Source organism: Wasmannia auropunctata, unplaced genomic scaffold, assembly GCF_000956235.1.
Source record: "Wasmannia auropunctata unplaced genomic scaffold, wasmannia.A_1.0 LD334186.1, whole genome shotgun sequence".
Classification (NCBI taxonomy): Eukaryota; Metazoa; Arthropoda; class Insecta; order Hymenoptera; family Formicidae; genus Wasmannia; species Wasmannia auropunctata.
Genome location: NW_012028704.1, coordinates 820,012 through 847,140, shown reverse-complemented (window position 1 = coordinate 847,140; position 27,129 = coordinate 820,012). Strand labels below are relative to the sequence as shown.

The window sequence follows — 27,129 nt, the reverse complement described above, 5'->3', positions numbered from 1 at the left end:
ATAGTATTTTGTTTATAATAATAACAAATTGTTTTGTGTCATTGTAGTAACGTTTAGTTGATCGTATCGGACTAAATATTTTGGTAAGATAAAAACAAATTTTGCGTTTTTCAATCAATTTTTTTTCTCAATGTAAGTAAAATCGCTTCGTAATCCTTCTGACATCAAAATTAAAGAACGAAGATTAATGATTTAATATTTTACTCAGAAACGGCACCGAGTGGTGGAGAATACGTCGCGAATTTCAGAAGGTCCTTAGCAAACCATGCAATGTTGTCAATTATCTGGAGGATACGGACGCAGTTGTCCAGGAGTTTGTGCGGCTCTGCTCCCACGAGAAACCCAACGATTTTCTATCTTTATTCTCACATCTCTTCCTCGAACGTATTAGCCTTATATATCCAGATAAATAATTATTCTATTAGCGTTACTAGTTTTAGTAAAAAATATTGATACATTAATAAAAAAAATTTGCATTGTCATAATTAATTTTCAGTGACTTGTCTCGTGGCTTTTGATGTAAAGATGCGAAGTCTATCGGAAGAAGAAAAACATCCGCATTCCCGTAGTTCAAGGCTAATCGAAGCAGCGTTTATGACAAACAGCCTAATTTTAACATTAGATAATGGCCCCATGATTTGGCGATTTTTCGAAACACCAGCATATCGAAAATTGCGCAAGGCGCAAAATTACATGGAAGAGTGAGTGCGCAATAAGTTATTCAGTAATGCAGACATAAAGTATTAATTGCAATGACTTTAAATCATTAGATGAAATAATTGATTTTTTCATAAATAATGCAAAATTTAAAGTTTGCATTACTATTTTCTGCAGTTAACATTAATGACACGTGGCTGATATAAACGGAGTCTGTGGAACTAGTAAAATTTGTCAATGATACCAGTAATGCATTAAAATAGATTTTTGTAAAACAGTAAAATTAATTATCAAAACAAGAGAGAAAAGTAGATTATTTAAATAAAGTAATTAATCATTTTTATCATTTCCATCAATTAATTTTTAAATCTTACTTTGATAAAATTCAAAGACTTAAAGATTTTATAATACTCAAAAATAAAATATATCGAGTATATACTCGATATATTCCAATATTGTATAAAAGAAATTGTATTAAAAAAATTATATAAAGATATTGTATATTGTATATTGAATATTCAAGATATTGTTTAAATAAAAGGATAAACGATAAATTCAAATAAAACTGTATAATAGATTTTTTAAACATATGAAGATAATGTTATTATTATTAAATATTTATAAGTTTAAATAAATTTTATACATGTAAATTCTCTGAACTTTTCAAAATAAGGTTTTAAAATTAGTTAAACTGTTAATAAATAAACCATGATTAATTTATTTGATTTTACCGTTTTATTTTTAAGTAATTTTTTTTTCATGTCGCAACAAATATTTGCATTATTTATGGAAGATAATGACAATTCATGATAATGACATAAATCTCTGTTAAAATCTTTATGATTTACACAATTCTGTCGCAACTTATAACTTTTTTCGGATATCTCAGAATAGCGCTGGAAATGGTTATCTCTCAGAGAAATCGAGATGTGTTGATACATAGGAAACAATCTCTTCTCGAGGAATATTTGAAAAATGATGCTTTAGACATCAAAGATGTCGTGGGTATGGCGTGTGATATGTTGCTCGCTGGTGTAGATACCGTAAGTTTTTAATGGAATTCAGGTATCACATATTTTAATTATACGTTTTACATGGAATTAATCAACTTGCGGTTAAATATAGTTATAACAAAGGAATTGTAGTAAGAAGAAAATATTATAAATATAAGTTTCGTATTATTTTTAGACGACATACAGCATGTCGTTCGCCTTGTATCACCTTGCAAGAAATGCAAGTGTTCAAGAAAAGCTAAGATCGGAGGCTGCGGCTTTGTTAACGGATCCTATGTCTCCGATAACGGCGGAGACACTGAAGAACGCTACGTACACCAAAGCAGTTATAAAAGAAACTCTCAGGCTAAATCCTATCAGCGTAGGGATAGGTCGTATCCTGCAAACTGACGTGATTCTGAGCGGATATCGCGTTCCCAAAGGAGTATTTTCTATTTTTTGTTAACGAATAAATGATTTATTTTTTTAAGTGATGTAAGAAACAGATTCTTTAGTAAGAGAAAATTTTATTGAAATGTTTCAGACTGTGGTTGTTACGCAAAATCAAGTGATTTGTCGGCTTCCCGAGTATTTCGACAAACCAAATTCATTCAAACCCGAGAGATGGTTGCGCGATAATAACAAGCTGAAAGAAAAGTCTATCAATCCGTATACTGTACTGCCCTTTGGCCACGGTCCGCGATCGTGCATTGCAAGACGATTCGCGGAACAAAATTTGCAAGTTGTCTTACTCCGAGTAAGAATGCGTCTTAAGATTCATTCTTAATAATATCGTAATGCACAATCGTATGTTTCAACGAATTCTTTGCAGATCTGCAGAAACCTGAGATTTACATGGTGCGGAGAGACCCTTGATTCAGTTTCGTTATTAATCAATAAACCTGATGGGCCTATTAAATTAAGATTCGAAAGTCTACATGCGTAAAAAAAAAAAATCATTTGGAATTACGAGAACAGAGAAATCTCAGAAAGGTTTGTCAAAAAACAACGTTTATTATGTTCTACTTGAGAATAAAGTTGCTTCTTGACTAATTAGATACAGCAATAGAAATAATTACCGGATTTATGCGACGCGCTGATAATAACTTATCGAACACGAAAATTAAACAAACTGCAAATGCGATCTTCTAATTGTAGGTCATGTATTTTGGCGTTGCAGAGAACTTGGCGTACGATTTGATGACCTTGTTAACCGCCTCGAGGAAGTCCTTCTCTGTGGCAACCTTGCGTCGTGCACGGATCGCGAACATACCAGCCTCGGTACAGACCGATCGTATTTCAGCGCCCGTGCTGTTGGGACACAAACGAGCGAGCAACTCGAATCTGATGTCCCTCTCGACGCTCATCGAGCGCGCATGAATCTTGAAAATATGCGTGCGTCCCTCAAGATCCGGCAGTCCAAATTCTATCTTTCTATCCAGACGACCCGGTCGCATTAGCGCGGGATCCAACGTGTCTGGCCTATTCGTTGCCATTAGAACCTTTATATTACCTCGCGGATCAAATCTGAAAAAAAAAAATTCGGAGATAAGTCGTGAAATAATCAGATACAGCTCTTTAAAGATTTAGGGCAACTCTTACCCATCTAATTGATTTATTAATTCCAACATGGTACGTTGGACTTCGTTATCACCGCCGGCACCATCATCGAAACGGGCACCGCCGATGGCGTCGATTTCGTCGAAGAAGATCAAACAGGCCTTTTTACTTCGCGCCATCTCGAATAGTTCTCTCACCATTCTAGCACCCTGAGAAAGAAAAATTGTATATGTTATTCACATAAATTTTATTTTTGCTTGCTTTAAATTCCTTCCTCGCACACAGCACCTAACGTACCTCACCAACATATTTTTGAACTAATTCTGAACCAATGACACGAATGAAGCAGGCATCTGTCCTGTTAGCCACCGCCCTGGCGCATAAAGTCTTTCCTGTACCTGGGGGTCCAAACAACAAAACACCTTTTGGCGGCTCGATACCAAGGTTGACAAACTTCTCCGGCTGCAATTATATCTTCGTTATACTTCGTTATTTTCTACACTTTGTCAATGAATCGCTAATAGTATGACTAATAAACCAACGTGCAACAATGGCGTCTCGACGACTTCTCTCAATTTCTCGATTTGCTCTTTGCAGCCACCAACGTCGCTGTAGGTGACATCAGGTTTCTCCTCCACTTGCATCATCGTCACAGTGGGATCGATTTTGGATGGCAGAGGGATATGAATTTGATACTTGTTGCGATCCACTCCCACTCTCATGCCCTCCTCTATGTCCGTCGGCGCTACAGAATCTGCCAAGTCGACTACGAACTTCGCAAACTGCTTCACGTTTATTATATACTTCGGATCGTCCGAATCCGCATTTATGATTTTGGTACAGCGCGCCACTTGCAGAGGTTGCTCATTTTGCAGAGTTTGCTTGTCGGCCGCCAAGTCCCAGAGTGCGGGTGGTGCCAGGCCAGTATCGGACTCCTTGATCCCGGTTAACTCGTTCACACGTTTGATAATTGTTTGGATGTCCTCCTCGATAGCCTTAATACTCTTCGTATATTGTCCTTGGCCCTAAATGAAAAATTAAAACAAAAATTTACAGGGACTCTAGACATGACAATCATATGACAAATGAGCATTCATCTCCACATATCTTGATTTCAAATATCTCTTTTAACAACAGTATAACGATGATTAACTTACATAAGTCTTCAATAAAGCGATGTCGCCTTCATCCAGTGCTGAAAATTGAGAAGATAGCCTTTAGGAAATAAGAATTATGACAAAGTGGATAGTAAAGAGAATCGCTGAAAAGGGAACTCACATTTTATCTCCTTCTCTTCCTTCTCCTCCTCATTCTTCACCTTTCGCATATCTTCTCCTAGATGATCCGGCATCTTCGCTCTTGTTAAATCCTATTTGTTCACACCTTCACGCCTTCGACGTTCGTTATTCGCGACGTTTGACGTTGACAGTCTCGATACTCCTGATCGCCGGAGCCCCTTTGAGGTTACGTTCCTTCTGATTACAAGCGAAATCAGCAGAGAAAAAATCTGCGAAGAGACATCTATTGGGAACGAATTCAACTTTCATTCTGTAACGAACGGTAAATCTGAATTTACCGACAAGAAATCGATGATTTATAATTACCTCCGCTCTCTGCAGATGGCACTTGAACATACTCTGAAGAAAAACAAGAATCGTGCCATTTTTGTGCGGTACTGCGGTGTTAACCTTGATGTGTTTCAGTGTACGAAAATTTTTTCCAGTTGTGCTAAGTAATATTGTATATTATTACGTAAAATAATTAACTCAAAGTAATAACTCAATTGTTAGAGTGATTATATTATATAAAGAAATCGCGTAAAATCTTTTGCGGCGTAACTTCGAGACTATTATTGAGGTACGTTCTGTTTTTTCACGAATTTTTTGGAAATATTTACATTTTTTATCTAATTATTATTATTCCCCACATGTGTTCCGTTTAATTTATTATTAACTATTAAATATTGTTAACGCGAAGAGATGAAGACTCGAAAATAAGATGATCGAAAACAATATAAGTGTGAAGAGATCACACGACGCGAGTGGATGATATATATGTATTTATTGTTATCAGAAAAATTGAAATTAGAAGCATCAAGTTATAAACGGATTGCAAAATTGGGGTGTGTTTTAAGAGATATGCGAATTAATTAAATTTTCGAATTTTAACACCGAATCAAATTAAATCTTTTTTTTTCTGAATCGCGATATCGAATCAAATTGATAAAATTTAACCTGAATTAATTATTATATTGTATTGAATCATTGAAATATATAAATCTTATAATTAACAATATAATTATTATTGGTTAATTAAATTTTAACGCATTGATAATAAATAAAAGATTTTAATGTAAGAAAAATAATATTGATTGTATAATGTAAATTTATTTTAAGGTAATATGAATATTTAATATAAAATTGATTATTAATGAAAATATATTATTGCAATAACTGAACCAATTAGCCAAAAATCATATAGATGAATTAATTATTAAAGTATTTTAACTGTAGTTCAACAACATACATTACCTATATAGTAATGAAAATATAAACTGATACAGTTTATTTTATTATCAATACTTACAGCTCATTATTATTTAATTTAGTCTTATACCTAATTCGATCCAATTCGTATTTGAATAGTTGGCACATCTTAAGTCAGTTCATCCCGCTCTGCTTACTTATTTTCTCTTTTTTTTTCTCTCTTTAGCTCATACATTCGTACACACACCTGCATCTCGTGTGACGGTCCGATCGAACCTTTCGAAGGAAGTGCAGAACCGCCCAAGTCGCGCCGTATGCGCCGGGCGGACGGTCCTTGACCGGGATGATGCGTGGAAGAATGCGAAGTAACGAAAGAGAGGCCGAGATGTGCGTACAACACTTTCACCTGTACCCATCCCACCCTATTCGCTCGCTATGATTCATTTCAGGTGCATTTGCGCGCCTCAATTACGATGCGTAACGTTTCTTCTTTTTTTTTTCTTTTTTTTAGTCCACTGAAAAAAATTTTTTTCGTCACTTGAAAAGTTAAATAAGAATTTACAAAGCATCTGCTCTAAAAAGCAGAGCTCGAACAGCAAAAAGATAGGTAGAAATTCACAAACTAAACAAGTTTTCAAAGGTGAAGCAATGACACGTAATGAAGAAAATGAATCTAATTTTGAATTGCAATTCTTGTAGATTTATTGCAGCGACGAATTTATACACGTTCGCTATACAATAAACGCACCTTCGTATGAGCTAGCGCTCGCTGCAGGCGTGGTGCACGCGAACTTCAACTATATGCGCTCTCTCATCCTCTCGTGTTGCATATTAGAGAGGTCAGGGTGCCTGTAGCCTCGTTTATTGTGAGCCTTTTACTCCGCGATTTATTTTCGACCATTTCAACTTCCGGCAGGATTCTTCATTGAGGCGTGAAAAATCAACGCATAAATTTTTTTCACAAAGAAATCTATAACGACGAAACATGAATCCTATTAAATTTCATTTTTCTTTTAAATTATCAATTAAAATCTATTTTTATATAACAAAATTTTTATATATGAATATGCAATAATTTCGATATTTTTATATCTATTCTACGGGAAAATTATATATTTTTTTATTACATAGATTTAAAAGAAAAAATGTAATTTAACGTAACTCTATGTTTCATATAAATTCATGATAAACTATTTGCTATATAATTATATATTATTTTCTGTAAACCGTATTAATTTTTGCATCACAAATTTGAATCTGAAAAATGAGAAGAATATTAGAATCGTAAGAAGACGAGTATGAAGCGCCGTTTGCGCGGCGTGAAAGGTTCAAACGTTTCAGCTGATTTCGCTGCGGATTTTTAAACAGCCGTTGGCGGAGTTGAACTTCACATACCGCCTTCACTCACGATCATAAAGATAATCGCAAAATTTACGTGCATCATTCTGACCCGCGAGAAAAGTTAATGATTTACCGCGAGGAAATGAATTTTACAAGAGTTTGCCACCCGTCACAGCGTTAATTGTGTTTAATTATAATAAGCGTCATCGTATTATCTCACAGAGGAACAATCGAGATATAGTGACTTTTAGCGAAACATTTTTGCGTTCATTCATAAAACACGATCGTGCACATTCTTTTCTCGCGCGACGCTATAAAGTATATAAATAAACAGAGCGGTAGCAGCTTCATGAAAAGTGTAATCGCACGTCAACTATATTACGTTTATTAGATCCCAAGTTTTGCGGCAAATTACAGACGAGCAAGCCGCGCAAGATACGAATGAGTGCTCGCTCGGCGTGCACAGAGATGATGCAACGGCGCTGCAGCGTTACCGTGCCTGTAAAACTGGCATTTTCTCACCGTCGATGTATGTCACTGTGTCAGGTCAGATAGACGAAAAGCGACTTTTCGAAGCTGTCGTTCTTTAATCAAACTGGACCGTGTCCCTACGAAATTCTGCATTGCCCGCGGGACTCCGCGTTATTCCGAATGAAAATTTGCGCAATATGTCATCACGTGGCCGACGTGGGTGGAGATTGACATTAAGCGCTCTTTCCTTCCCTGGAACCACAATCTCATTATTATTCCACGTCATCCGCCATTTTTCGTGGGAACGCGACACGACGAACGGATGGGTGCATGCTAGCGCTCGCCATAAAAATCTCCCCAGAATGCAAAACATTCGCGGTGCATGACTCTTCCCACGAAACATCTTTAAATAAATAAAAAACAATTGAGTACGCGATCAGTTCATAACTTTTGTCGGATTGCACATAAATTCGACATAAAGTTATACATTTATAAACGAGAAAACGAAGAGAACGTACAACTGATGACAATGATGAATTGTCCATTCTTCTCAATGCCAATGCAAACGCAGGATAGGAAGGGCGAGAAATAAATTCGACAACAAATAGAAACAATACATATATTGATTTATTACGTAACGGCAGTTATATTTTATGTAGGGATCGATATTGTTTTGTTATCCACCATACTGTGTCCTATATACACGTATCACTTTGCATTAGAGGCGGGGGAGGGAAAAAAGAATGACTCGAAGCCGTCACATGTATCGATATCTAGCCGAGCCTCCCTCCAGCGGATTCGCTGGACTGTGCTGGTCGTGGATGCACCGTGAAGGATTTCGCGGTTCATACAGTAAAACTAGAATCTCCGGAATGAATTGGCATTGTATGACGATCCGCCGAATCTCTGCTGGAAGGGTTGCCGGTCGTACTCGCGGTCGTACTTCTCGTCATCGGGCCCGGGCGGATTTGCCGCGAGCGCTCTTCTAATAGCTTCCGGGATGGGGGGAGGCGTGGGAATATGGGCACCCTCAGCGTGAAAACCATTCTCATCGGCCGTATACTGGATGGTAATAGGGGTTCCGTCGGGTGCGTTATACGAAAAGCTTCCTTGGACCACCTGTATGAATCGAATTAAGAGATAGATGCGCCAATTAAAACTTGAGAAATCTTTTTTTTACATTTTATTCGAATATAATTGAGTGTGATATAAATTCACTTGCAACAGTATTGTGACTGGAGTTTTCTCAAATTCTTAAGAAGCTGAATTCGACCGCTACATCAGTGAGACAAGTCTTTAATAAAAGACTAAAGAATGGAAAATATAAAAACTTTTGCCGATAAAAATGTAACAAAAAAATTATTAAAAATAATAAATAGTAATAAATATATATTAGAAATAACAGCAGAGCTCATTAATTTCTAAAGAGAAAGGAAGTGCTTATTGAAATTATAGTATGGAGAAATAATATTTGCATATTACATAATACCCATACATAATTATTAATTTCTGTTAGATGATGCAATATCCGTCACATCTGCTATACAAATACAGGAATTTAATGAAAATTTCTGTGATAAATTTAGAATTTCTTCAAAAAAATTTTTGTAAAAGTTTTTTACAAAAATGTTTTATTCAAGTATTAATTTGATTGTTAATAGTTATATTAACGTTAGTCGATATTATTAAAACGTAACAATAATAAATATTCAGTATTCTTAACGATTATATAGTAATAATTAATTATGAAAGACAACTTATAAAATTTTAATTAAACGTTTAATTTAATTTTTGATAACTTCAAAATAAAGAATCAAGTTTCTTCTAGTATGTAACTTTCTGAATACAATTGAATCTTTCGAAATTAGATTAGACGTATTAAACATATATTAAACAATAGGATAATTATTTTACCTCCGTTTGACCCTGAGGTCCGGCTTGAGAATATCCCCTTTCAGAGACTGAAATTCCATTTTCAGTTTCATAGCCGTAAGTATAAGATCCGTCCGGCGATGTATCCTTATGCTGGCTTCGAATGCCTATGAACGGTCTTGCTCCAGACCTACGGCGAAAAATCGAAACCATATTATTTCATTCAGCCTTTAATTTTAAACGCTTTTATTTTTAAAACTTATATATAACAATAATATATTTCAATCAATCGATATTTCAATTAAATTGAAATATTGAGATTTTAGCAGCTTGTCATATAGATTACAGATGTCATACGTGTATTGCGGCTGCGTATACTGCGGCTGCGGCTGCGGCTGCGGTTGCGGTTGATAGGGCCTCGGCGTTGCTCTATATGCATTTTGGCTGGGAAAGCCGCGGTACGATCCGAATTGTCCAAAGACGCAGCCGAAAACTGCAAAGGCCAAGATCTGCAATCATATTGATGTTTTTATTCGACGAATTAACACACAAAAATATTTTAAAATATATTTTTTATATTTATTATTTATTTATAAAATAATATTTATTTTGTGAATATTATTTTCTAAATATAAAGATATATTTTTAATACATTAATATAAAATTAAAGCTGAAGTGTACTGATGCAGTTTATAAATTGTAGAATATATAACACACTGTTTTATTTTTTTTTTTCGAACTCTATATACATAGCTATATAAAAACTCGCGTATTTGCGGTATTTTTTTTTGTTTTTATTACTGAAGATTTCGAAGAGTGTCACATTTCCCAACATTTGTTCAAGTCAGAAACCAATTATTTAGAAGCTTTAGTTATTTAGAGACAACTGATATACTCGCGTTCTATATCCCACGTGAATTACCACCAAATGCGGAATGTTTCGCTATCGGGATACGATCCTTGTGCAATCGGAATTGAGATTTAGCAGAAAAAAAAACGTTTTTCTCGTCCACCGATACATTCACCGATCATCGCGCGTCCACCAATAATTATAAAAAATAAAAAAGAGAAAAGTAAAAAAAAGAAGAAAACACAAAAAGCGAACGCGGTCGCGGGAGGAGAACGATCGATATCCAAAAAATTGTCAATGGCCTCGACGAGACAGATCACTCACTAAATACTGCATGACGATGACGACGATTATCGGCGGTTCGTGTACGGCTTTGTCGATTTGAACGAGATCGAATCTGTGATCCCGTGCCGCGAGCACCGTCGTCATTTATATGAAGACACCCAAGAGGATCTTCCCTTCCCATTCTCCCGATTTCTGCGTAGAATCGCTCGTTCACTCGCTCGCTCGTACCCGGGAGAGGAGCATTCTCCTCCGTCGGGGATCCCTCGTCGCCCTCGCATCCTCGCCCCACCTCGCAACCCCAAACGTGCATGCACGGCGTCGTCGCCGCGGCATCCCAGCAGCCGGCCGCGGCGGCTACGCCTTACATGATCGAACGAGTTGCCGACGTGCCACCGCCGATCGCTCGCGCAAATTTAATTCATCGGCAAACCAATTAATTGCTGGCATACATATACGTATGTATTCGCGAATGCCCACGCTGGCTACTGTTTCAATTTAATAAAGTCATTCGTTAACGTATCGTTGTCGCTGCGAGAGACGACGATGTGGGTGTCATTGTATATAGCGTATATAGTGATGATACTGGATGATAAACATGCACGCAGCTTCATATTTTGCGTATTCTCGATGAAGGCGACTCTTCATTTGTCAGCGATTGTTTTATTAAACGAGCAATAGATATTTTTATAATCGGATCATTGAATAATCTAACGATTTTTTCTTAACGGAAATGTCATGAATGTAACTTCAATAATAAAGATTAGACTCACGTGATGACTGTACATAATACTGTGTATCTACTTTTGTTGAAAGAGAGATTACATAGAGGCGATTATCAAACTCATTAAATTTAGTTACTAATCGTGCGAAAATATCACGCAAGGTCTATAAATAATGCACAGAGCATTCGCCTTTGTAAATGTAAAAGGAACATAGGTAAGAGTAGCGTTTTCTCCCGATCGTATCGGCGAGTCCCAATAAATTTAAATGTTATGCCGCTCATGACAGTCGGTATTGTGCGCATTTGCATTAAAGAAATGCGGGACACGGGTACTCTATGTATATGTGTAAATCCCACGCGGCCGCGGGCAACGTCGGCCGACAACAGATGCGACGAGTGTCGGTTTGAGTTCGAGAACCGGGCGAGACCGTCGAATGGGCGCGACGTAATCGGCAGCGATGATTTCATTTTTTTCATATCTGTCACGTAGCTTTCGTTTCTCGTGGCCGAGATCCTAAATATGTGTGATCGCGTTGTCGTATTGTCCTCCGATTACTTTCAAAACGATTAAAGGGAGAGAGGAGAGGAAAGATAGAGAGAGAGGGAGAGCGTAATCCACCTGTCGATTCGTGCACACGTTTATGATCCACCATCGCTGCATCTACGCTCTTGCGTGTGGCAATGCAACTGCAAAATAGACAAATCAGAAACAATGCACCATAAGATACCCATTCATGCACCTGATTTCGTCACGTGTATCGAGAGCGTTACGTAATGACGGTTACACACCGATATGCCTCGCGAGAAATCTACGCGCTCAGATTCTCCCTCGCAACCTTGAGAATTCACATCTCTTCTTTACATATAAATTCTTTGATCCGAGAAGAAGAAACAATAGCACTTTGCATGGACGGTTGTTACGGATACTGTGTGTGCAATAATAACTTCATTAAATACTTATATGGGGATCATATACATAGTTTTATATGAAGAAAAATTGGTGTCCAATTAGTATATTGAAAATTAAAGAATGTAACAATGAAAATTATAACATTTATGAATTGTTTTAGTCTTTTAATTATATATTAATTGGTAAATTTGTCTTTATTGTGCACTATACGTGTGTAGAAGATAATCCCTTTCGTTTTATTAATATTCATTCGGGCTCCTCTCCACCGTCATCGCAAGTCATTTACTTTTTACGCAAGTATCTCATCTTTTCTACATTTGTCGAAATCCCAGCGCGTAATTCCTCACGAGATGTGATCGCTCCTAGAACAGAGTAAACGCTTCCATCCGTGCAAAGATCTCGATATACGCGTGTATAATTGCACGCGAAGTCGTAATATCTCCTAGGTAAGACCGCAATCGAATCCGCGACTCGGTGCATACGCGATTCGCCAGCCGGAATCGTGCAGACAAGTCAAATCGCTTGTGCTGAAGTTGATGCGCGATGTATATACGTGATATGGATACCGCGCTTATCCACGGCAATGCGCACCGCGCACAATGCGCAGAGTCGACCGCTGCCCGTGGAAAGCCGGCTATTCATCATTTTCCACGGACGATTACCGTTCGGCCAACCGGTTGAAAAGTGCATCATTACTTACCGATTTGTCCTATCGACGCGGTCTAAACGGGGGTAAATGTCAACTTATATCATCACTGAGACTTCTTGCAATCAAATATCGAAGTACGTTTACGGGCCGTTTACTGTATTCGATATTGACATTACGAGACACGTCAGACACATTAATTGATCCATATATTATAACAGAATTAAATACTTATATCAATAAAATTTATAGTAATAACAAATTTTCCATATACATATATATCTAATGTATATGCTCTTTCTGGAGAGCCTCTTCCGATTCATAGTTTATTATGCTCGTAATTTGTTTAATTATTTATATGGATTCTTTATCGGTTAAAAATATCTAATTTGAGTGAACTTCAAATAAATATAATATATAATTAGAGCACTAATTGGGATCGATTGGTGCAATATATTGTTCTTACAGACACTTCTTTTTCCAAATTGCATCTTTTAAGTAATCGCAACATCTTCATAAATCATGCTACGTTTAAATCCTTAACTAGCTTACTTTGTCGTCGCGTTCGAACAAAATACGTGCGTGCAAAGCCGGGTAATTCTAGCGTTCGTCGACTTTTGCGCAATAGGTAATATACGCTAGGCAGGAAAGGGACGGTGGAATCGAGGAATCTGAGATTATGCAGCCGGCAACTCTACCCGGTCCTTAGAGCCTGGAGAGCTAGGAGCGATACTGAGTGTTGTGTGTATCTGTGTTGCAAAGTAACATGTGCGCACAAGGTAAACTCTTCTTCCCCCGAGTTTAATGCACGTTAGATATAAACTTGACGCTTGCCAAGCGATTTGCCTGGCCGAGTACCGTACGGTACGCCGGTAACACGCGCAAGTGCACACATTGTAGTAAATAACGCGTCGAAACCTGCGAAATGCCGTCGAGTAAGTGGTATTCACAATTTTCATTAAGCGCTCACCGCTGGACGAGAGTAACGTCTCTTCAGCTCACTTTCGTCGTAAATACATCTGACTGCGCGCTGCACACCCCGGAGTCCGCGAAATCATAAATTTACACGTTCCCGCCGTACGCGGCGATTAATACCAGCCGGAACGTCGCCGGCGCTCTGTCGCGAGCGCTGATTTATCGGGCGTTAAAGTCTCTCGTATCCGTCATTTGTCACTGTTACGCAGCGGGAATATTATTCCCTTTGGACGTTATCTCTACGTATCTATCCGATCTAACGCTTTTGCAGCTACAGATAGCCGCAAGTTTATTGCATGGTGCGTTGCGTATGAATTATCCTGTACCAAGAGTAAAACTGCGACGTCGAAGACGTAATCTGTCGTCATTAATCGTGCATAGGCCACTCGAATTACATCGTGATCATTTTGCTTCGGCTACATTGTTTCTTGCCTATTCCTGTACCTGTCACTATTATGTCCAATTCCTCGAGAATAATATTTTTCTGAAAATTGACAGATGAACTTGCTAGACATTCAGTGGGCTTTAAAATCTGCAAGCAACAGAGGTCATCAATTTTGAAAGGATAAAAAGCACCTTCCTATCTGTGTTTCTTTTATTTGGGAAGCCTATACTTCCAAGACTAGTTTTATTTGAATTTACATTTAAAAGAACTGTAACATTTTTTAAAGTTAACACGAAAAGAATGGTTTTTTTAAATATATAATAATTATAGATATAAATCTGAAAATAATTATATTCTAACAATCAACTTGAGGTTAATTATTTAGATGATCCAACGTAATTATTCTTATATCTGTATCTATAAATTTTTCAGCAAAGCCATTCTTTCAGCGTGTAAAGCGTAAAATTAGTTAATAAATTTTGCGGGGACAAAAATAAAATAAAAATTTAAATGCGATAAACCGAATAATATAAGCCGATAATTTCGAAATAAAACTGAATTCTCGTAAATCATGCGGCAGTAGCCAATGAGTAGCATATCGATGATCCATCTTGACCGCGAAGGCGGTACAGCAGGGCAATTTCAGCAGCCGACGGAGGATCGCAAGGCGCGGATCGGTTTGCACAATTCTCGGATAGGAGGATGCTTGCCTGGGAGGACCCCGAAGGTATGCGCCTTCTCGAACACGCGCACGAGCGTCTTTGTGCCTCGTCGTATGATGACGAGGCATACCTAAGCCGACTTGGCTAATAAAACCAGAAAGGTCAGACCGGGGTTCAAGTGGGTCTCAGTACGCCCCGAGGCGAGGCAGGCCTCGGATCTGGAACCATCCTGGATGAGATTCGTGATCACGAAATAGGTCCTCTCCTCTCATCAAGACCTCGATCCCGATCGATTCCGTGCCCGGAAGCCTGCGGCAACGCCCAAAATTCGCCGTTGTGGTGTTTCACCTTTGACTTTCATCCGATTTTGCTTCGTGATTCACTCGCCTGCTCGTGCACTTCGCAACCCACGTCTTCCGAGTGAGTCGAATTTACGACATGAAGAACGAAAGAAAGAAAAAGAGAGAGAGAGATGAGTTTTTACATTTAAAGGTCAGTTGATTGACAACTACTTCCTCCCCCTTAATACACTTTCTCCTACGGGATTTCGTTAATCCCGTTGTGCATTAATTACTGGAAATTCTAGAATTTGAAACAGACGAGACATCAGCATCTAAATTTCTTAATTCCTCCAGAGGCTTCTTACGCTTCTTCGTCGCTTTTATTGTGAGAATTTGATTACCTCGTTATCACGTGGAATATGAGTAATCTCTATTCGCAAATTTTTAATTTTGTGCAATGCACAGAATCTTTCGCTATAAATCTTCGTCTTCCCTTTATCGATCTCATTGTGTTCAGCACAATTAAATCTTCCTCCTCTTCTGCGCCTCCCTCTTGTTCCCTCTTTCACCATCACGAAAGCCTTTCAAGGTCTCCGACGATCAACACGAAGGGTGAAGTCGCATGTTTCTCGCACCGATTTGTCGGAGAACGCAATACATTACGTCGATGATGTCACGACATGACTGCGAGGATGTATAGTTATGATCGTGGGCACATGACGAAGTGCTTATTAGGGATCGTTTCTATCGCGACTATACCCGGATCAATACGAGCGCGAACGAATTGCGAAGCGTTGTCGTCTCGCTGGCATTCGAAGCGTCTCCTTTCTTCGCTGTGCCATGCCCTTCCTTTCTTTCCGTTATAGATGACGAGCGGAGAAAGGAATTCATGCCGGGAGACTTTAACTGTCATCGCGGAGGTCTATCTACCATGAGAATCCCGACTACGGGATTGAGGAAACATTTTAATTCTCCCTTGCGATAATTGTCATTAATTTTCTACCTCTCATTTCCATGTATGTTTTTAAATGTTTACTAATGTGTCGTTCACACTCAGAGTGCTATACACATTTTTATTTTATTTTAGATATACTATTTTTTCTTTTCTGTTTTTTTTAACATTTTTCATTAGATTATATTTATTTAATAATATTTCTCTATCTCTACTTTTAGTGTTTTCTCCCATGTAAAGAATTTTGATATACATTAATTAAATCGTTACTCATGCATGATTATATTGACGGGATATAGTAAAACATTGACAATTTCATGACTGTCGAGTAAAAGAACCAAGCTAAAAACTGAAATACATTACATAAAGCGAGATACGCAGTTGAAGACGCAGTTCTGTTACTGAATATACCATATAATTAGTTTCATTGGTGTGCGAATCTAAATTTAGTTTGTCCGCGCGTTACTTCGTATTAAATCCCGGCCTTCCTACGAGATTTTCTATTTTCCTATTAAACGAGTACGCATTCGCAAGCGAGGACGACTGTCAACGCTTATTGTCAGAACAATAGCGGCGCACCGTCAAGTTTTCTTGCGCAAAAGCGCGATGAGACTACAAACGATCGGCGACACACAGCGGTGCGATCGCGATTTTTGCGACAGGGCATGTCCGGTCTCCAGAAGTGTCCGATTCCTTGACCGATATCGCTGATGCGAGACTCAAGCCAAAACTTTTCACGATTGTATGCAAAATATCGATTTCGTGTATCGCGTACGTGTTATTGCGATAGTTACAGGGGCCCGGTCCACTTCTTCCCGCGGCACCTTTCAGTCACGGGGGCCCTCGTCGACAACCTCGTTAGCGAGCAAGCGGTTTGCACCTCGCAATTTGACAGGTAAACGCGCACGCACAATCTTTGCCGTCGCGATACAGTGAAAATAACAACTTGTATAATTCGTCGTAAACCACTCGTCAGTTCGTATAATACAAATAAACGTATGTAATATAAATTACATACGTAAATATCGTGATCTTAAAATTGGCAAGGTTGTGCTTGCGAAAAATGAAAGAAAAATCTCTTTTCAAAATCAATATTAATATGCAAATGAACAATAATACAATTTCTTATGTAATTATGTATGCACTTCGAGATATATATTATAATATATTATATTTATTAAATAGAGATTTATTAAATATCCAGCTCTTCACGTACTTAATCGATAACGTTTATTTATCCTTGAATAAATTGCATAACGATATGCAAGCGTAACTATATAATTATAATCAGTATCTAATTTAAATATCTATCACTTTGAAGTTTGCTTGCAGGACATTTTAAAATTGCAACATGGAGGATTTTTTGATCCCGATATTTAGAAATAAACATGCAGCATGACAGTTGCACGCATGTGGCGTGATCTTTAACTAGTTATTTGTAATTGTTACAATTTCGTTCAATCAGAAATAATGATAAAGTCATTCGGCAATGCAAATCTATCTGTGATAGATGTGATAATTGTTTAATATTTTTTAAATATCTTCGAAAAAGAGCAAATATAAAATTTTATTCACACTCGCAATGCGCTTTGTTTACAAATTACGCACGAGCGAATCCGATTGTTTTATCCGCGATAGTTAACCATCGCCATTAATAACTATCAGCTGGTAATGACTAACTGTCAACTGCCGATTATAATTTTCAACAATACTTCACGCCACACTAGTCCACGTATGAAATAGTCTAAATGACCTTTCGGTTTGTATCGCTCGCGCGACGCGCGAACCACAATTTACACTCGCGATATGTAATTTGACATCGGCTTCGTAAATCACAACGGGGTTGCCAAATTCATGTCTAGCGATCGGCAGGGATGCCGCGATATTCGTCCTGCTTTCAACCGGTATTTCCATTAGCGTCAATTAATTTCAGAAACGAAATCGTGCGGCTGACCTTTCGAGCTAACTGCCCCGTTTGATTTGCAGATGCAATTTGCGTCTCGCGTAAGTCGCTCGTATTGTGAATGCAAAGCCGTGCCCGAAGTTAAAATATGTACGTCGTGCAACCGCGCGAGCTAATTATCAGCAATTATCGCGCGGGCAATAAAATTTGACGAGCGTCTAAAAAAGACTCCACGTACGCATTCCCGCATCTTCTCGCGACCACGATCGATTTATAGCCCACCTGTTTCATATTCTCGAAGCTCTACGCGCGCGGCCACATAGAAAGTTTTGGAGAATCACTAAATTCGATACCCCGTCATTTCCATCTCGCGGATAAACCGAGGAATCCCGAGAGATGTACTCACTCACTCGCTCGCTCGCTCGTTCGCGCGGTCGCTTGTTCGCGCGTTGTGCAACGGACGGGAGACCGATGATTTGCTTTCACTGACTCACCTTTAACATGATATTACGATTACCATTAACATTAATCCGGATGGCATTTCCACGGCCGGTCGGTCCGCCTAAAATTTCGCGCGCTCGTGCTTGGGCGCGCGACGATTAAAACCCACGCCGCGACAGTATAATCGTCGTAAACCGCGTTAAACGGCTATTTATCGGCGCCAAACGTCGCCGAATGACGCGAGAATTGATTTTAATTAACGGTTAGAGCCAGCGTCCTTTCGCGGGACAGACACGCTCGGCGACGATCACCCAGGCCCGACAGCTAATAAATGATCAATCGACTCGGAAAAAAGGTCGATGCGTGTACAAGTAATATAAGATTACCGTGTCTAACAATAAAGTACGTAATATGATACTTTGAATAAGGTAGACGTAATCCTAGAGGACTTCTGAGAGAAGAATCTCTAAGAAGATGCTTTATATGTTTGCCAACACGTAATCCAGCGATAATCAGATAACTGCGTAAATTCAATCTTTCAATCGACAATCTAAAGATGTTCGGAATTATGCAGATATTTTAATATAAGTAAGTTCCTCTAAATTGGTATATGCATTTGTTCTATCGATCTTCGACAGATAAGCGATTGTATCATGACGGCATATATCACTCTCGAGAAAGCGGTTCAGGCTTATTTCCCTAATTGCTATAATTATTTCGACGCGTACGTTGTTTCACATGGATGAGCTGCTGAGTTCCCCACGTGATCCAGTGGCTGCATCGCGTGCCGCTTATAGCCGCTAACCAAAAACGGTTATCGTCAAAATGGGAACGTAGACGTTGCACGATGCCGAGAAGATTCTTTTTCTCTTCGCTAGCTGGAAAGAATTGAGAAAGACACATGCTCTCATCGAAATCAAATCCAAAACGGGGCCTGGGAGGCAACGTCCTTTCTCCTCCCCGCGTTCTGACGGTCTGACGTAACGCGTTAAGCAATCCACGACGTTTACGATATAACGCGCGGCCGCGTCGTAAAGCAACCTTATGTAAACAAATCAATGCGAGCCACCAGACGACTTCGTCCTCCTCGCGTAATCCTGAAAAATCGCCGAGCGATCTATCGAGCACATGGCGATCTGTAATTTATCCCAACGTCGCAACATAGTCTCGAAATCCATTCCCCGGCTTATTACAAGTACCGCTATTTCTGAAACATGATGCTGCGAGTCCAGCATTTATCATTACACGCAAACAATGAATAACGAATAGCTCGGTCGTTATTATAAATTAACATTATTATTGCTGAACAAAAGGATAGTCTAACTTGCGTATTAAAATAATTTATTATTATACGGTGATCATGCCCGCGGTTTGTTAAAAGTCGTTAAAGGCACTGAACGAGGACGAATCCTTAGGTCGCCTCGGTGACGCGTTATAATTATAGGCACGTGATTACGATACTCAGAATACGTGGAGAAGCATGCGCAATTAAATGATTTAATAGCCATATAGTAGCATTGATACATTACAGCACAATTATGATATGACATATTGTCGCATCGGGCACCTGCATCGACTCACTCCCTCCGCCATCGTCCCCGCCACTTCTCGCCGAGTGGAGAATGTGGAGTGTGGAGGAACGAAACGCTCGCAGGATACGCAGGACCTCGATCGCGTCAGTTGGACGTAATCTCTTTCGTGTTAGGATCAGTAAAGCGAAGCGGAACACTTCGTATTCGGCAGGTCTTCCAGAGACACAGAATGTCGTTGGTTAGTCGGCTAACCCTGAACAGTATAACAGAATTCTGGCAGAATTTTTATTCTTTTGAGATTTATTGTATAATATATAAAAGATTATCTCATTTCACCTGAAAATTTTGTACAAACTGACAAAATTTAATTTTCAAACTCCATGATATATATGACATTTGTTGTCCCAATTAAGTTAAACGAAAGTGTCTTTAGTTTCGTATTTTTATTATATGAATTTATACTGTTTAGGGTTTAAGGCACGTTCAGGCGACGAACGAAATCCTCAAGGACGAGTACGAATTTCGGTTAATTGCGGCACGCAATAATTATGCACCATAATATTTATATTTTTTTTTACGAGTCTATTATAAACGTAAAATTTTCAGATGACGTCTCGTCATTACAAAGATAAAAAAACGATTCGATCCGCAAAATTGCACCGCTCGGCATAACCTCCCATAATATATTGATCTGCCTCGAGTAAGGCAAGGCGGTCTTGCGTAATTCATATTTAAGATCGTGTCGTCTTATATAATAATGCTGAACTTCACTGAATATTGCACGTTGCGCATAGCAGATGCAATATACAACAATTCCGTCCAATATTTTATTTTATCTCGAGCTTTGATGGCAGTCGTATTATCGGCCGTATGCATAAATTACACCTCCAGAACGATTTTATGGCTTTTCGTGTGTCGCACCATCGCGATTTCTTAAGATCAACGCGAAACAAATTGTGCATCATTATAGCCATTCAAGCCCGGCCGTTGCATTTCAAATCGAGAAAATAAGTTTCTAAAAAAAAAAACAAAGCATTTCCAGAGCCGCGTAAAAATTTTGTCTTTTTTACTCACAGTCACATCTATTGATTGAAATTTTGCAATCACTGAGAATATAACGACTAAAAATATTTATTAAAGGTTCCTTTACGTCAACTAAAGAATTCGTTTCTTTCATTTTCTTATTCACACTTCGCTTGTACTCATCGATCTCACGTTCCGTTGTCTCGCCTAATCGTGCCTCGTTTTGCACGCACAAAGTAAAACACTAGCACTGCTCGATAAGTTGATAATCGATATAACAATCATGGGGCAACCGTATGATTGACAAACGTATCCGATTTCAAGAAATGAAGAGCGCGTAACATTTTTCTGCTCTGACGTTTATTCCGGAATCAATAGCAAAGGTCGAACCACCCGCTTCGAAACAATCTTTCGTAGATAACGAGACGAATAATATGACAGTAAATATCGTCAATATCCCAAAAAGTGGTAAACCACGATGTTATTTCACGTCGATATATCGAAGCGTTGAGAGCAGTCCTAGCGCGTAGATATTTCTAATATCTCCTATAAGGATCCTCCTCTTCGGGATGAGCCGCATTGTGCGCCAGGGCGCGTTGTATCTCTATCGGTATCGGCGGCGGTGTCGGCAGATGAGCGCCACTCGCCACAAAGCCATTCTCATCGGCTGTGTAAGTAACCAGGATCGGGGTGCCGTCCGGGGCCGTATAACTGTATTGACCTCTGACCGCTTCGATCTGATTAGGCCCAATGTTCTTCGGCTGTCCCGTTTCCGCTACGGAGATACCATTTTCCGTGTCATAGCTGCAATAGGAGCAAATTGTTCAGACAGATTGTTGCGAGACAACTGTTTACATTAAGAGAAAAAGATTGCAGTTTAATTAAATAAAAAATCAGTAAAACTGTAAATATGTGAAACTTTTTTTTTGTAGCCTGTAGGCCTGTAAATACATTGCCTGAAATAGTTTATTTTTCGAACCAAGAATTGTAAGAGCCTCGATATTTAAACAAAAAATTCAGTGTGTGATTTCGCGTGAGAATACATATTTTCATGCAGAGAATCTGCAGAGTACAATTAAAATTTATTATCAAATTGTTTAGAAGAACAATTGTATTATCATCGGCTTTGCAATTAACTATCTTTTCGTATTCGTTTTCCCACCGGGCTGCCATTGGGAAAACCAGTCAGAGAAAAGTGCTACCACCTTCGAGATGTTAGGTGGAGCCTGGCCGAGAGTGTCCCAGAGACAGGTGTCACGGGAGGGGCCCGAGTTAGATGCGAACTCCAGGACAGCGAGGATGGGTGAGGAAGGTGAGCGCGTAGGTAGGCAGGCAGGCAGAGGCAGGCAGGCAGAGGCAGGCAGGTAGGTCGATTGTAATTGTTCAATTGCGCAATTATTGCGAGCTGTGCAGCCGAGTGGCGCGCGTACGATTAACATCAAAGCCAATTATGTATCCTTCCTTCGGCCGAGACGGGTTCACGGTTTTTGCGATTTCGATTAAGGCGACTGGTCGATCGTCTCAAGTAGCGGCTGGAGAACCATCTGGTGACTTGACCTACGCGCAAATGGTCCGCGACCTCGGCACGCCCGAACGATTATCTTAAATGATAGAGTCGCGCGCACAAAGTCTCGCGCGGAGTTAGAAAGCGTCGAAAGATAATTGATTATTACGGAGGTATGATACATGTCGCGAAACTATTTCTGATGAGGACCATCGAGCTGAATGAGGTATTAGGTCGCCCAGAAATGAGTGTGTAATATTGTATAACGCGAAATAAATGTTGCAATAGTAATCGCAGGTTTTTAGTTTTCCAAAGTTAATTGCACGTGCGAGATGCGTCGTGTAGATTCAGCGCGATGTAAATATCGCGCTACGAGATGATGTGAGATGCATGCATCATCTGACAGATAATTCGATAATCACTGACCTACAATCTCGTCGTGTTTAACTAATTATAGCGAATCATGATATGTTAGAAAGTTAGAGTGAGGTGAAAATATTTCGACACCTCTTTGCGATGGTCGACTTTTCTTACAGACTCTCGTATAGAATTTTGCATAATCATCGTCTAGTCCGATAATTATCCGATAATTCAAGATGATATTTCAGGTAAAAAGAGAGAGAGAGAGAGAGAGAGAGAGAGAGAAAATATGTTTGTGTGTTTGCGCGCATGTTACGGAAATAACGTAATAATTATTGAGGCTTACATTTCGTGCAAAATTCTGTAAGCCTGAATATGTTGTAAGCCTGTAATAATTGTCATTAAAGCTGTGACTAATCGCTTTACGCGCAACTCCATCTTCATTATCAATTTCTATTTAAGTAAATGAATGTGAACATTTAACGTTTCATATGTCGTTGAACTAAATTGTGATGTTAATTTTAACCAGCTTTTCTCCATCATGTGATAATATTACTATATTTGCATTATATCGATGTTTTAGAGTATCGTTCCTTCATTCTAGTAAAGAAAGTATTTTTTCGTAATTAGAAAACGTAATTTTTTTTACTATTAAACGGGAATTTAATTTAATTTAATTTATTACGTACGAACAAGTTTATATGATGATTACATAAATGAGACTGAAAATAAACATACGAATATGCAAATGATAAGATGCCAGTGTGATAGCTGTTATGATGCTCACTAGTGTGTAATATGTGAGCCATGATATATCACGCAGAAATAAGAAATAAATTTTAAATATATAAATTTTTTTTAAATTCCCACACGGTACTTTAATTTCGAATACACGATTTCTACTATTATATCACAAATTGAAATGTATGTACGACTAAGAAAATTAATTACTTGTAATAAAATATGATAAAATGTGTAGGCAAATTTCGTATTAATCCTATAATAAAAATGAAAATTAGCCGGAAATTTCTTCATCGTTATTAAATTATGTAGGTATATCAACACGAGAATGTTCGCGAATTCGCAATGCATATGTGATTGCTACACCAAGCACAGACCGAGTCCGCATATTTTTTCGTGTCTAATTACGGTTAATAGAACATACCGTTCTCAGAAACAATCCCAAGCGAATGCTTGGGATCCCCATGTAAGACTATTGGCCTTCGCACGATTCAAATTTTCTTTCTCTTCTCGTTCGAGCACTATTTTCACCGTACATGTCGCGAGATTCGAGAGAATGACTTGGGTGGGCGAGCAATAAAATAATCGCAAATTGACTAAATATTGCGCGAGCACGATCGACATAATTACAACGTTCAAACCTTCTTTAGACGGTAAAAGGATGTCGTCATTATCGAGATTGAAAAATAGCAACTGAACAATGCTTATATAAATACGTATTACCGAGAAATGACTCGACGCATCCCACATCTTTTCAGACAATTATATCGATTCTTCTCGATCAAATACACGTTATCTTTAACGTAATGCTTATAATATATTTCTGAAAACGAAACTTTTATCATCAACACAAATCTTGTTTTGGAGATTAATTCATATGAAAATTCTACTGTTAACTGATAAACGGGTTGCTTCTAAACTTAATAAAAAAATTTTTTTTATGTTTGTTTTTCTTGAAAAATGATATTTCCAATTATATACTACTTTTCCCAAGTTTTATCACTTATGAAAAAAATACAGTAATCTTAGGGCAGTATATTTATTGAGAAATAATACGCAAGTCTCCTAATCAAGACGCGTCACTACTTTCATGTGTTTCCGGTGCATTAAGTACACTTCCTTCCTGCCTATTAATCACTCCTCGATGAAGACGCGACGCAATGAAAGAAGAAGAAGAAAAAACGTACGGTCACGCCGAGCGTGTTAACTTCGCGATTGCATCGACCGAATGGCGCGAGCGTGTTTTCATACACGTTCGAGGGCATCCGCGATTCCTCGAGCGTGTCGAGATCGTTCTCTCGACGAAACGTACGTACACCTCGGCCGCGCCGGTGTCGATCTCACCTGTAAGAATATGATCCGTCCGGCGCGGAATCTTGCGTTTGTCGCAGTATGGCGTAGAAAGGCCGCGGGCCGCCGTAGTAATTGGGATTGTAATATTGCGTCGGTTGTGGATATGCAGGGGTCGTGAACCTGCTGAACTGTGCGTACGCCATCGTCGTCAGACCGAGCAGCAATATCTACAAAAAGTGATTATTGGTGTAATGTCAGTTGGAAATTAACACATCGGCCAATATTCTCCTGTAGCGTTTCTCGTACAAGCAACGCGCATAATGTACAGAAATTATTTGACAGTCCGGAAGTCTCCCGGGGTATTGGAATAATTATATATAATCCTCACTAACTAGTAATAGTAGCTTACTCTTAATTTACTTCTAAGCGAGTCACTTAATAGCAGCTAATAATAGTAACTTCTGAGAAAATGCAATTATTACACACCTGCACCTGAAATATTCAATTGTTACTTGATATTATTAGATTAGCACAACGAAACCATCGCGGCAAGTCACGCGGAATTATATAACCTTGCGTATTATTCATGCAAAAGGGTCCGCTAGGTAGGTAGGCTGAGACGGGTAGGCAGTTCGGCACGCAGGAAAATTTCGATTCATCGCAAGAGCCGGCGCGGTTATAAATAATTATACGTTATTCCATGCGTCATAATCCCCGTCTCACGCTCGTCGGAGACTTCCTCCATTGTGTGCTGAAAGTCGAGGAGAGTCAAGTGATTTGCGACACGGCGGCGTAATATTTTTCGCGCTTAACGAGAAGAAGTAACGATTACAATAAGCATAACGGGTACTATTAATTTCGTAATGGTGCACGCACAAGGGTGTTGTCCTCTCGGCGCATCTCATTATTGGCCGGGCGCATAATACGTTATATCATGCCGAGATTTACACGCCGATACGAACGCTGAATTTGCGCGATATCACGTCGTAATTGTAACAAACAACCGTAGTAGCCGTTATTTTTCCGAGAATAATACGATCGCCGTTTGTGTGCGCATCAAACGGAAATGACGAAATCGTCTCTGATAAGATCGTCTTCGTCGCAACCGATACGTTCGTAGAAACTTCTTTGACGCGAATAAAATATGAATTTTTGCAAATTTATTCGCACGAGAACGATAATCCAATTATCCGTGTCAAATCTTCCGCGACGATCGGACCATCATAGCGATCGCAAAATCTCTCTGCATCCCATTTCGTCGTGCCTGATCAATCTTTTGATATCACGGATTTTAAACACATCCAGTCTAATGAGAGACAATTTACATTAAAAAATTGAGAAAATTTTCTGCTACTGATCACGATTGTCACTGGTTTTATTACATTTATCCCCTTTCTTAAATGCAAAAAAACTTGTTGCAGAAATACTTTTTTAAATTTTTTCACGAGCATAAATTGAGCATAAAAAAAAGAAAATAATATTGATAAAATCAAACTCTTTAAATCTTCATTGTACTATCAAATTAAATTTGAAAATCGAAAAAACTTGAAATTGATATTGATTACATTAACCAAAGATTCGATAAAATTTTGTTACAATAAATAATTTAATTTTTTCGTTTATTTGTGATAAAATTTTATCCTGATCAGAAATTTCGATTACAAATGCTATTATTTATTTAGTTGACATAATTATTATCTTATCAGTTAGAAATGAGATATACGATTAGTCGAAATCATTAATCTCTCTTGTTCCTAGAAGTTTTTCCATTTTTAATTATTTGGAAAATAGCTGATCAATCGCAAAAGTATGAAAAAAATTAAGGGATCACACTCACAAGGGTGTTCATGATGATTTTTAGTGTATTCCGAAAGTCAAACGGTGACTCCTCGACTATTATCGGCGATTCGATGCGCACTTGCGTGGCAGCGAATAATCACACTGTGTGCAAGACACACTCGGATCTTCCAAAAAGCCACGTACGAAACTCTTGAGCTAACTGCAGTTAGACACACGAGCTTAGGTGAACACGTGAGGCTTTATAGTCACCGAGACGCTCTGCTTGTGCCCCCTTTTTGCCCCGCCATCGACCGTTTTCCGTGGAGGTTGAAGGGGAGAATAAATCTTGGAGACGTTACTCGCGTAATCCGCTAACTAAGCAAAGGGTGGTGGATGGTGGTCGGGGCTTTCTGGTTAGACGATAGAGGTAGGTGGTAACCGACGGTCCCCCTCGCGTGCAACTCGCGCCTCGTGTCTCCCGCGTATATTCGCGTGCGCATCTGCCCA

General features: G+C 38.8%; 5 protein-coding genes across 6 annotated transcripts in view; 2 read left to right on the top strand and 3 right to left on the bottom strand.

The window, feature by feature from the left end:
* Window positions 1–194: 194 nt before the first annotated feature.
* LOC105459527 (cytochrome P450 302a1, mitochondrial) lies at window positions 195–2,614 on the top strand (the record flags this gene model as incomplete). The annotated part of the gene is made up of 6 exons (XM_011705645.1): window positions 195–384; window positions 497–701; window positions 1,547–1,700; window positions 1,846–2,094; window positions 2,194–2,406; window positions 2,482–2,614. Coding segments are annotated over 6 exons (1,125 nt in total), but the record flags the coding sequence as incomplete, so codon positions are not given.
* A 29-nt stretch (window positions 2,615–2,643) lies between these two features.
* LOC105459528 (26S protease regulatory subunit 7) lies at window positions 2,644–4,745 on the bottom strand. The gene is given in 8 exon segments (XM_011705646.1): window positions 2,644–3,176; window positions 3,252–3,418; window positions 3,507–3,671; window positions 3,752–4,234; window positions 4,367–4,404; window positions 4,488–4,641; window positions 4,643–4,708; window positions 4,710–4,745. Coding segments are annotated over 8 exon segments (1,473 nt in total). The 5' UTR covers window positions 4,731–4,745; the 3' UTR covers window positions 2,644–2,797.
* Window positions 4,746–4,849: 104 nt separating this feature from the next.
* LOC105459523 (sphingomyelin phosphodiesterase) overlaps window positions 4,850–27,129 on the top strand; it is a 68,026-nt gene continuing 45,746 nt past the window's right edge. Inside the window, exons 1-3 of one of the 2 annotated variants that reach the window (XM_011705637.1) lie at window positions 4,850–5,066; window positions 5,187–5,331; window positions 5,922–6,082. The gene's annotated coding sequence lies outside the window, so the exon portion shown is untranslated. The remainder of the gene's footprint in view (window positions 5,067–5,186; window positions 5,332–5,921; window positions 6,083–27,129) is intronic. The other variant, XM_011705636.1, reaches the window with a different exon arrangement.
* Window positions 8,113–10,673, bottom strand: LOC105459519 (endocuticle structural glycoprotein SgAbd-2-like). The gene is made up of 4 exons (XM_011705632.1): window positions 10,554–10,673; window positions 9,737–9,888; window positions 9,422–9,569; window positions 8,113–8,626 (listed from the first exon to the last, which is right to left on the bottom strand). Exons 1-4 carry the CDS (start codon window positions 10,656–10,658, stop codon window positions 8,366–8,368), a joined length of 666 nt encoding a protein of 221 aa, XP_011703934.1. The 5' UTR covers window positions 10,659–10,673; the 3' UTR covers window positions 8,113–8,365.
* On the bottom strand, window positions 19,715–26,927 carry LOC105459520 (endocuticle structural glycoprotein SgAbd-1-like). The gene is made up of 3 exons (XM_011705633.1): window positions 26,681–26,927; window positions 24,895–25,070; window positions 19,715–21,749 (listed from the first exon to the last, which is right to left on the bottom strand). Exons 1-3 carry the CDS (start codon window positions 26,690–26,692, stop codon window positions 21,482–21,484), a joined length of 456 nt encoding a protein of 151 aa, XP_011703935.1. The 5' UTR covers window positions 26,693–26,927; the 3' UTR covers window positions 19,715–21,481.